The sequence below is a fragment of the Engystomops pustulosus genome, chromosome 4 (genome assembly GCF_040894005.1).
Source record: "Engystomops pustulosus chromosome 4, aEngPut4.maternal, whole genome shotgun sequence".
In the NCBI taxonomy this organism is placed as follows: domain Eukaryota; kingdom Metazoa; phylum Chordata; class Amphibia; order Anura; family Leptodactylidae; genus Engystomops; species Engystomops pustulosus.
In genome coordinates, this window is record NC_092414.1 from 144,985,281 (window position 1) to 144,997,626 (window position 12,346).

Here is a 12,346-nt window from a genome sequence, read left to right on the forward strand (position 1 = left end):
CTCCATAATTAATGGATGGAAAGGAAAGAAAGTGTTAAGTGTCATCAGTCTGTTGCTACTATAAAATTTGACACTAAGTTTTGAAATATTTATTAGGAGTTTCTTATTACACCAGCATAAAAGAAATGCTTGACATGGTATCCACAGCAACTATGGGTATAAGATTCCAGAAAATTATGCTAAAGTATATATATAGTGCTGTAGCCAGTAATACTTGAAATTAATTCATAGTATAAGAAAGTTACAAAACCACATTTTTAAAGAATACATAAAGAAATGCGCTGACAACGCTGACTATTATTATTAAAAACATTAGTGAAGAAAGTTCAGTGAAGGCAAGGACCTAGTTTTGGCTTTAGATTCATAGCATATCAGGTCATTTGAGTTTTGTTATGGAGTAACAATAAGGTTTGAGACTGTAAAATAAGAAATTTATTGGAAATTCTGAGTCCTGTTCAGTGAACGTGGCTGTCATGCAGCCCCGTTAAGATTACATTCCAGTGAGTCTGACGCTTCCATTGTGGAATGGACATTACTGTGTGAGACTTCTCACCTCTTACTATTAAGAAATTTAGAATGCCTTCATTAAACCATACCATCCTTAGGATACGCCATAGGATAAACCAGTCATTTTAATGCATCTATGACTATGTTTAATACTGTGCCCACAGCTTTTCTGCTTCTATGTCACTTACACTGACAACATCTAAACTATTCCAGCTAATAATAGGTTAGGCTTCTGATTCTGATTTCATGTCTAGCACTGCCATCAATATTGTAAGATCAGTCACCAGAGAGCTAAATACTCAATATCATCATTATTGGTATCAGTGTTTAGGATTCTTAAAACCTGAAGACAACTTTTTGGTTATAAATACATGTTTTATTGTATTTGTTTATTAAAAATGTTCAACCATTTGTCCTCTCAAAATAGTTTAGACAGCTGAATCTGCAGATCATATTTCAACTCTTTTGACCAGGAAGCTGTCATGCCTTTCCATAGAAGTTAATTTTCATGGGTGTTAAGAAGCCAACTTAGATTTTTAAGGGGGGCACTGTAGACAAGGGCAGGCAGAGAGTTCATATGGCAGATATTATATAAAAGAGGACTCACCAGACAGCCTGCTATATATGGTAATACAAAGTCAAACTGGGCAACATTTTTAAATGACCAAAATGTATCCACAGCCTTTACACCTACTTGACTGCCTTCTACCTGATTCTGACAGATCTGGAAAGATCTGCTTTTCAACACTTCTGTTTACTTTCCAGCATAGAAGCCATTGAAGGACATGTCCGGTTTATTGCAACAAACTGCAACCTTCATTCTTAAAGTAAAATCTTAGCAAAGATGTGCTAAAAATTTGTATCTCTACATCAGTGGAAACATATATAACAGACTGGGTATTTGGTGTACAGAAATGGGAATAGAAGAGTGAAAAAACTGAGAGAAGAAGACACCATCTATAATAGTATGGTATCATATCACTGGCAACGCTACTATCTAAATTATGTTTAAAAGCATATAAAAGCACAAGATATGTTGCATCATTATGTTACGTAATTTATCTAATATTTACTTTAAATAAACTGAATTGCATATGACATCTTAAATACTAATGCACCAATGCAAACAAATGTTACATTCTTTTTCTTAAACATTACAAGTACAAAGAACTTCAAATGCTCCATACCGCAAAGGCTGATTTTGGGAGCTGGATCCACTGTTTTCGGCGCTGGTTTCGGTCTCTGGAGACTTTAGCAGTTTTAGCTCATCTGCTTGCAGTGCATTGTAAAAAGTTTGGACTCCTCCATCTGGTGTGAGGACAGGACTTTTTGCCTCTTCTGATCGGTGGTTCTTTACCATATTCACAGCTGTCACTGGCAACTGCAGGAGTTTCTGCATTGGCTTCATATCTGCTTGGTTGATTTTTGAGGCGTTTTTTTAGCCTGCACTAAATATTTCAATATATTGCAGTACCTGATAAAATGTGCCACATGGATCAAGGGAACATTCACAGAGATCAAAAGTTTGTGTAAATTTTTTATCTAGGTCCTGGTGTATATGAAAAGGTGTATATGATTCTTACGTCTGGTAAGATATATAACGGAGCCTTCTTCAGTGAGATCCAATATAATCCAAAGATGACTGAGTATATTTCTTGATAGATGCAATAGTATAAATGCTACTATGAAACCTGAAATAGTTCTGCACTGAACCATGTGCTGCCTTAGAGCATATCTAATGCTGTCCTCTTCAGAGTGACATTACCGTCTACCTGTGCCCCACTCATCTCTGAATGCAGGGCTATGCACAAGCTCCACATGTCTTTATACTGAGGGTCAGATTACATTGAGTCCCCTGCCTTTCCTATCCACTCCTTACCTATCTCATTTCATTTCTGTCAGTATCCTTCCTGTAGCCTTGTCATTTCTTTCACTACCTTATACCTTACCCTTTTCTCCTAACAAACCAACCTCCCTTATTTATTTTACTGTCCCTCTTATTTCTGTGTATTCCCTTTCTCCACAAACAGTGTTATTGTTATCTGACCTTGTTGTCCTGATTTTCTTTCTTGCTCTATCTTATATGTTCATTTTTTGCCATATTGTATCCTAAAACTGTGTTCCGTTCCTTTCTCCTGTTTCACCAGCTGATCCTGTTACAGTCATTTCCCAGCCACGTTTGCAGGTCATTCCCCTCCTCCTGCTTTTCCCACCCCTCCCACACATGCACACATCTCCGAGAACATGACTCAGCCGAGATGATGTGCTGCACACAAGGCCTCCTACAACTCCCACCTACAGCATCCTCTCCATACCCACGCTGAATAGTCTATCCTCCTCTACATAGCTGATTACTAGACTAGACACACATTATCACTATGGTTGACCACTCTGGTTGGACTTAGGTACAGAAAGTGTGATGCTAGCCATTGACATTATAAAACATTTCCCAGTCTTCAAGATTATTGGCACATCAGACGGAAAACAATGCTATAAATATATGTATATATCTTTTTTTTATTCTAGGAGTTCGGACCCTTATCCAGAGCTGATAATGGCACTGCGTTCTCACGGGTCCTCCCTGTTTATATGAAAATTATATGGAATTTGTTGGAAATGGTGTACGGTTCTACCGTGTTGCCAATTTTATGAAACGTACACCTTGTTTTTAAAGATCCCAGAAATAAAATAACTTGTGACCAGCTTATTGTCAGGGAACCTCGCTGGTTTAAAATAGGTTAAAAATATAATTTTAACAAAATAAAGAGAATATAACATAAAACATTCTGGTAACAAAATGACTTTCAAAGGGAATTAGTGATCATTATGATCATTAAGAAAGCTACTGTTGTCAATTTGGATACCTCTCAGAACTTCTGTTCACAGCACTATTGAAGACTCTTACATGTATGTTGTGAAATCATTGTGGTGGAAATTTACTATGCCTTGTAGGGAATGTAATATGTCCCTTTTCCGACAGTTTTGTCAGAATTTCTCACAGTATGCCACTTTGGGAGTGGTAGGGAGTAAGTAGGTAGCGGTGGGCGGTCGGTGGTGGTGCCCTGCCCCACTGTATTTACTATAGTCACCTTTGGAAAAATGGTGAAGATTACAGCTGAAATCTCTTACAGGTCTGGCCTGGTAGAGATTGATTCTGAATCTACTAATAGGCCGGAGCCTCTAAGTATATCCAGGTTCAGTGGAACTCAAAACAGCAATCTTAATCAGTTTCCCCCTGCTACTCTTGACTCTGAAAATGGAGCACCAGAATTCCTTGAGGTGTAATTGAGGAAATTCAACCCTATGGTATTCTAAAGCTGCATTCACACGTTCACATTTACAGATGCAGTTTTAGAAGCCATAAACAGGAGTGGGTGAAAATATATATTTGAGAGGTGATACTCCTCCCTTTTTTATTCCACTCGTGTTTTGGACATCCTGCATCAGAAAACCTCAGGATAGTTTTAAGGAAGCCAGAAACACAACTAAAAATCCAACCAAGAAAATAGGAGGAATGCATGGAGCAATGTGTCCCAATAATCTCTATTTGAGACTTTGGGAGGCTGCAGGTTTTTTCTCAATTGTAAACAAGTTTATATTTTGGGCATTGCACTTATTTATATGATATTTATGTGTTTTATGGAGGAAGTATCAGGAGGTTTAAAAGTGCTTTGGGGGGCAAGATACTGCCAGTAACCAATATGGCGCTATTGTACCAAAGACATGTATTCTGCCACAGATATACATTGGAGAAGGCCCTGATAGGTTGTGAGTGCAGTCTCTGTATGCACTGGATGGAAGATAGTAGAACTCACTGACATTCATTCCACAGCGTTGCCATTTGCATGAAGGGAGGATGCAATGGATGTGCTTTAGGTTCAGTTTAATGTCTTTACCTTAGAAATGACATGCCATGAGGTCAAAACACATTGCTACTGCACAGTGAAGATGAACATGTCTGCTACAGTCACAAATGGAGGACAGCATGAAGAAGGAGGAAGTGATGTCACAGAAAGAGGAGGAGAAACTGGGCAACAGTGCATGATGGGATAGCTAGCTTACAGATACAGCAAGCAAATGATCAAACAATAAAAACTTTGACCACTAGGTGGCAGCATGCATAACATGAGTATGAACATATCATTGCAGACTGAATGTACAATACAAGACCAATAACAACATGGGCAATATGACAGGCTGTCACAGCATAACATGCTTAATGAGTGAATAGTGATCATATGTTAATGATGTCACTTCCAGTTTCAACTGGGATTGTGGAAGTGCATGTCTCCATGTACAGTAGTCTAATCAGATACATATTTCTGCTGATTGGTTTATGTCATGTATGGGAGGGACTAGGGGTCTATTTAACCCCTTAATGACCGCCCTATCGGGAATCTACGTCGGCCATTAATGGTACTTCTTCTGATGCGACGCCTTTCTACGGCGCCGCATCAGAAGAAGATTTCGGGACACCGGGTAAGTATAGTGTCGGTGTCGGGCTGTGATATCACAGCCCAGACCCGGCACTAACACCCGGGATCGGAAAAACTCCGATCCCGGGTGTTTAACCCCTTACACGCCGCGGTCAAGCATGACTGCGGCGTGCAAGTGTGTCCCCCGTGGATCGGACCCCCCCGGTGTGCTTACCGGGGGATCCGATCCCTCCTGCCGCTGCCCCGGGTCCCGACGAGTGACCCGAGGCTGTCGGCTCCTCTTCTCGCCGGGTTCTCCCTTCCTGGCAGGACCCGGCTGTAAGTAACTGAGCATGCGCGGCATGCTCAGTTACTTACACTATACACTGCAATACAAGTGTATTGCAGTGTAAAGGCTTGAATAAGCGATCGGATGATCGCTTATTCAAGCCAAAAGGTTGAAAATATGTGAAAGTAAAAAAAAAAAAGATTAAATTGTTTTATAATAATAATTAAATAAATAAATAAAATAAAGTCCCATAATCTCCCCAGTTACACATATAATGCAAATACAGTAAATAAAACACAAAAACACACAAAAAATGTACATATTTGGTATCACCGCATCCGTATTAATCTGTACAATAAATCTAAATCAATATTGAACCCGCTCGGTGAACGATGAAAAAAATAACTACGAAAAACTTCCCGTAATATACAATTTTTCATCAAACACCATCACAAAAAATGTTCTAAAAAGTGATCAAAAAAAGCTACGTTCCATAATATGATACGACTGAAAAGAACAACTCTTTTCGCAAAAAATAAGCCCTCAACCAGATCTGACAACAGAAAAATACAGAAGTTATGGCCCTAAAAAGTTGTCCATAGTAAAAACAATGCGATATTCTCCAATATTGGTTTTGCTCAGGAAAATTGAGCAAAGATAAGAAAAACTATATAAATGAGGTATCACCGCAATCGTAGTGAACCAGAGAATAAAGATAAAATATTATTTTTACATTACGGTGAGCGGGGGAAAAAAATGCTAAAAATCCAAAATAAAAATTGATGATTTTGTTTGTGTCCCCCTTGAAATAGTTAATAAAATCTCATGAATAAGCTATAGACCCCCAAAATGAATTATCTATACATTGTATCTCATCCCGTACATAATAAGCCTCATATGTTCTCATTCCAAAAAAAAAATAAAAATGTATAGGTTGTACAATGTGACAATACAAATCTGCAGTGAATGGCGCCTCCATTCATTCTATGCCCAGCCGTGTGCGCCCGTACAGAAGTTTACCACCACATATGGGGTATCAGTACACTCGGGAGGAATTGGGCATCAAACGTTGCAGTGCGTTTCATCATTTAATTTATTCTGAAAATGTCAGTTTGGCCTAAATGAATGTATGTTCCAAAAAAATTCCATAGTTTCTAAATCGCAGGTCCATATTGTTTTAACCCATGTGAAACACTTAAAGGGTTAATGGACTTAATAGAAGTTGTTTTACATACGTTGAGGGGTGAAGTTTCTATAGTGGGGTAATTTATGGGGTTTTACTATTACTTAGGCCTTACAAAGTCACTTGGAAGCTGAGTTGTCCCTCAAAATGTGAGTTTTGGCAATTTTCATGAAAATAAGAAACATCGCACCTAAAGTTCTGCACCTCATAACATCCTAGAAAAGTGAGAGGATGCATAAAATATCATCCCAACATAAAGCAGACATTCCGTAAATGTAATTTATCAAGCTTTTTGGGTAGTTTTACTTCCTGTCTGGAAAGCAGAACATTTCAAACTAGGAAAATGAAGAATTTTTACAAACTTTTGCCAAATTTTCACTTTTTTTCAGAACGAATCGCAAAACGTATCACTTAAATTAACTAACATGAAGTACAATGTATCACGAGAAAACATTCTCAAAATCACCGGGATATGTTAAAGCGTTCCGAAGTTATAACCAATTATCGTGAGACATGTCAGATTTGAAAAATCGAGTCTGGTCATTGAGCTGAAAACTAGTGTCGGTGATAAGGGGTTAATACTGGATTTAATTCACTGAGGGTGTACCCTTGACAAAGCACCCTACTCAAAAACATATCGTGGATCGGCTGTATACATACACTTTCATACTGTTCTCTTGCTCCCCCCTGTTTGATTTTGTCTGCCTAGCAGGATTTCTGCTGATATATACTAGGGCAGTGATGGCGAACCTATGGCACGGGTGCCAGAGGTGGCACTTAGAGCCCTTCTATGGGCACCCTTGCCATTACCCCAGGGTAGAGTTCGCCACACAGGACTCAAGGCCTCTTGCAGTCCCAGGACCCCAGAAGGAAGCTACAATGATAATCAAAACTTCTTCTCCTTCTTTCTACTGTATTGGTGTCCTCAGGTAACTATACAATTTAAACCTGTGAAAGAGCAGGGAGTAATAAGTTCCTGCTTAAATTGTCGCATTGGCAATTTGCGAAAAATATGTGGGTTTTGGTTAAAGTTTGGGCACTCGGTGTCTAAAAGGTTTGCCATCACTGTACTGGGGGATCTGGCTATTGGATTCAGTGTAGTAGGAGTGAGGCTCTACATATATTTTGTTAGTATACAGTGTGACCTGATGTGAGCCCTTTATTTTCTTTGTGTTGTTTCTCTTTTTTAAGTGGTTTTAGATTTGTTATCTAATAAACATATACTTTAACTGTCAATGGTTTTAAGTGCTGTCTTGGATTTCTTTGGTTGGGTATGTTATTTGACTTCTACAAAGCACTTGTGGTGCTTTGTAGAGGCTAAATTAAATGGTAGGTTTCCTTTAATGCTTTTTAGAAGCTTATTAGCCTTTTTTAAAATGATATAGAAAAACTTACATTTCCTGATATAATATATATATAATAACCATGGGATATGTTAACATACAACCTATGGTACCCCCTATTCTACTTAGGACTAGAGACCAGAGTCACTTGCCATAGAGAAAATTAATTAGCTGATGGCTCAGTTTTGTCTTTTTTTACATGCCCCAATAATTAAGTTTATAATTTTATGGACTCTATTATTCCTTGCAGAAATTCAGTGCCTTGCTCGTAGCTGCAGTTCTGTAAACTACTCGGGAGAAGAGTAGGTTTTATGTAGAGTATCTAAAGCACCACCACGTGGACATTTTGGTCTTTATATTGAACTGGAAGAAGCAAAATATCTTACTGTTTGTTATGGAAATTATGGCAATGTAAACTATATCTAGTTGCAAGTAATCAAACCTCTTACTAAAGTAATAAATATCCTCAATTTAAAACGAACATTAATGTACATGTAAAACTACATAAAAATGTAAGTATACCCTGATAATAGCAAATATGTGTTTATGAATGTATGGTATACTGTGGAATTTATAGTCATGCAATATTATCCCTAAATCTCCCTGGACCAGTGATGGCAAACCTTTTAGATGCCGAGAGGACAAACCACAATCAAAACCCACATATTTTTCGCAAAGTGCCGATTTGACAATGCATGTTTAAATTGTATAGGCACCTGAGGACACTTATACAGTAGAAATAAGGAGAAACAGTTTGGATTTGGATGCCTAAGCTAACTCTCAAATGGCAAATCACAAGCTTTTGAAAAGCCTTCACTAATGAAAGGTATATTTAGCCTGTGTTAGCAGTCTCAGTGCAAAGCTGATTTGCATAACTATAAAAATAGAATTCTCTCTGCGTTGCTCTTATCAGTTAGTGGACAGTATGGTTTGTTTCTGCGCATATTTAGGCCGCTGCATTGATATTTCAAAGATATTTTGGACCTCACAGACTCTATCTATACTATTCATCATGTAGCTTCCATTTCATTGGGGCTTATTTACTAACGGTCGCGGATCGCACTTTTGCCCGGTTTTTGGGATTTGCGCAGCTTTGACAGGTATTTAACAGGGTTTGCGCTGTATCGTCGGACAATGCATTTTGGGTGAACTCCGTCGGCCAGGTAAGTAAGTGTGCCCCATTGTGTCTCTTATGACATGCACTCTAAATCCGGAATAGCATCTATCTGAATACATCTAAACCATTCAGGATGTCACAATAATTTTTATAGACCCATTAAAAGGATATACAGATATTGTGAGCCAGATTTTTAAAAATGGCAGGGGCACTATGGGTCCTGGGCTGTATGAAAGGTATGGGCAGCTTACATCCCAGAATTTTGACTTACAAAACAGACCAAAGTATCTTCTTTTTCTACTGCATTTGTACAAAAAGCTTTGTTTAAATGAAGTTTTCCATCACCCACCCAACATTAATAACTTTTACAAACTTTTATGGCAGTTTTCTAACATTGACCCCAACAGGACTAAGCCATTTTAGGACCAAGCCCCCATTTATATCAAGTGACAGCTCCGGTCCGGGCCCATCCCTACCAATGGGCCCGGTCGCAGTTCCACCCCCTGTGACCGCGATCGTTACGCCCCTGTCATGAACCCAGAATATCCCTTTAAGTTTGGAAAGGAAGGGAGTAGATTTCTTCTTTGATATTACTGACAATTGCTTAATGATTACTTCTCAAACACAGAATTATACCTGGAAACAATGAAGGATCATACCCTTGTTTCTTTTAAGCTCCTTTTGTTTGAACTCCTATTCATTTGCCATCTGTTTCCTACTGTCCCCTTTGTTTATCCACAGTGATCAATAACTGCAAAACACCTCTGGGTAAATGTGGTTCCCCTAGCAGCTGTCTTGACTGCAATCATGGCAGTTACCTAGGGGGAGTCTCAAGCCTAAAAAGGGCCCAAAGGAACTAATATTGGTTAGATCATGGATGAAGGTCTGGCATTTGGTACCCCTGCCAAAACTGTCTGCAGTTTAGTGAGCACCTCATCTACATTTCTGTGTACCCCTACATACATTAGCAGCCAGAGGCCGCACTAACATTTTTCCAGAAGGGTAATAATACTCCTCTTACTAATTTTGGGGAGTATTTAATTTTCTGTAATAAAAATATTTAACTCATAGCTGTATATAGTGTTATATAATGTATAATGTTAACAGATGCTATTTATACACAAAAATCATCTACACCGCACACTCACTACACGCAGCACACTCACTGCACACTCACTACATGCAGCACATTCAACGCACACTCACTACATGCAGCACATTCACTATACGCAGCACACTCACTACCCGTAGCACATTCACTATACGCAGCACACTCACTACCCGCAGCACACTCACTACATGCAGCATATTCACTACATGCAGCCCACTCACACTCAAGTGGTATGGAGTCAAGTGGTAAGGATGGGGATGCAATAATACCACTGTACAAGGCATTGGTTCGGCCTAACCTGGAATATGCTGTCTAGTCCTGGGCACCAGTCCATAAAAAGTATGCCCTGGAGCTGGAGGGGGTACAACAAAGATCCACAAAAACGATAACAGGTATGGAGTGTCTCAGTTATGAGGAAAGATTAAAACAACTTCATTTATTTAGTCTTGAAAAGAGATGACTAAGAGGGGACATTAATAATTTATATGAATATATATATTGGAAAGTTTTTCCAAGTTAAATCAAATCAAAAGACAAGGGGGCACTGTCTGCGTCTGGGGAAAACTAGGTTTATTCACCGGAGGCGGCAGGACTTTTTTTTACTATAAGAACTGTCAATCTGTGGAATAGCCTGCCTCAGGTGCTGGTCACAGCAGGGACAGCAGAGAACTTCAAGAAGGGTCTAGATGACTTTTTTACACCTAAATAACATTGATGGTTATGTTATATAGAATTGTTTCCCTTAAATCCCTTCCTCATCCAATCCTTTCCCTTCCTTGGTTGAACTTGATGGACGTGTCTTTTTTTCAACCATATTAACTATGTAACTATTGTGGCTTTGTACCATTCATCCAAATTGTGAAAGTTAGGTTCCTGATGAACTATGAACCGGTTCATTTTATCAGTTTTTTTGAGCCTATTGAACATGTTGAAATCTTTCCATAAAACCATATATGTACTGTATGTAGTCTCCACTCTTGGCTTTGACTCACAATAAAACTGAAAAAACTAAAAAAAATTATTAAAACATTTAGATGGTGTGCAACTTCTCACCATGTGGGAGCCATGGTTCCTTTTTCAAAGCAATCAGGATTTATTTGACTGAATTGATGCTCTTATGGGTCACTGATTTGCTATGTCTATTTCTCTTCTTTTTCTTCCCCCCTCCCCTTACTTTATGTGATTCCCCCTCTCTGTTTCTTTCTTCTTTTTCTTTCTGGGACCCCGAGGTTGAGGTTGCCTTTTGGTAGTTTGGGGACCATAGGCCTCCCTGGGTAATTTTCAATGGCCTCTGAAATTTCGTATATGACCAGATTATTTTGGCAGATGGCCCCTAATTCTCTGCTGCTGCACAGCCATTGCTTCCTTTATGTCTTATTATATATCAGCTATATGCTGCCTGTGTGTCCTGCCTGTATCTTGTGTTTTTGTATTACTTCCCTTGTTTTGACATGTTTCTGTTTCAATTGTTATACCTGAAAAACAGTTTAATAAACTAAGATCATTCAATCTGAGATGTGAACATGTCATGAGAGATAACATCCTGGAAGCCTCATTTAAAGGGAATATATTAGCAAACACTTTGAAATCACCACCATTTGCTACTTGTCCAGGGCCAAATGTGAGACTAAGCTGCATGTTTGTAGATAATAGCCCCCATAGAGCAGAAGGACATGGTGTGATATCTATGTGAGATACCTTTGTGCCATCTGTAGGCCTGAGCCAGGGATGTATGGAGCCTCCTCCTGCACCATCCCCCTACCGCAGGCGCATCACTAGCCCGGCACAAGCCGCATTGTGTGTGCGGGGACTAGGAGCTGGCTGAGCTGTAATCAGCACCTCGTGTTACATGTAGCATCCAGTGTACTGGGCTGTGCCCGCTGCCCCTATGCCGGCCATGGCTCTCTCTGTGCACGGTACCTCTTGTAGTCGCTGCTGAAGATGCCCCCGCTGGCCGGGTCCTGTCCATATTCGGGCTCGCCGAGGCTGCCCCCCTTCTCCTCGCTGTACCCCGGACTGGCGGACATGGCTCAGCACTGTGTATGTGGACAGCGCCTGGCAGTATACTGCCGCTGCTGACGTCACCAGAGGAGGAGATTCCTTCCAAATCCCCCCCCCCCCATTGGGTTAACCCTATTAGTGCCGCACTGTGATATGGAGCGCGTCACAATTACCTCACAGTAAGCTCCCAGGGCTGTGTACAAGACTATAGAGGGGGCACGATCCCTAAATAATCTACTATTCTGGCTTTATATCCATACAAGTTGTGCTTCTATGGGTCACATGTAGTAAAAATCTCATTCACAGCATTAGTAAATTGTAACTTGTCCATTTATACAGCTGGTTTTCTCATATTTGGAAGAGACCCCCAGGGATGTGGC

At 39.7% G+C, this 12,346-nt stretch overlaps 1 protein-coding gene across 5 annotated transcripts in view; it reads right to left on the bottom strand.

Moving 5' to 3' along the window:
- Positions 1-12,084, bottom strand: part of AP3B2 (adaptor related protein complex 3 subunit beta 2) — a 48,158-nt gene extending 36,074 nt beyond the window's left edge. Inside the window, exon 1 of one of the 5 annotated variants that reach the window (XM_072147955.1) lies at positions 11,886-12,084. In XM_072147955.1, the coding sequence (XP_072004056.1) occupies positions 11,886-11,992 (107 nt within the window). In that variant the 5' untranslated portion in view covers positions 11,993-12,084. Of the gene's footprint in view, positions 1-1,694; positions 2,670-11,885 lie in introns of those variants that run through there. The other 4 variants (XM_072147956.1, XM_072147952.1, XM_072147953.1 and 1 more) reach the window with 4 other exon arrangements.
- Between the last annotated feature and the right edge of the window lie 262 nt (positions 12,085-12,346).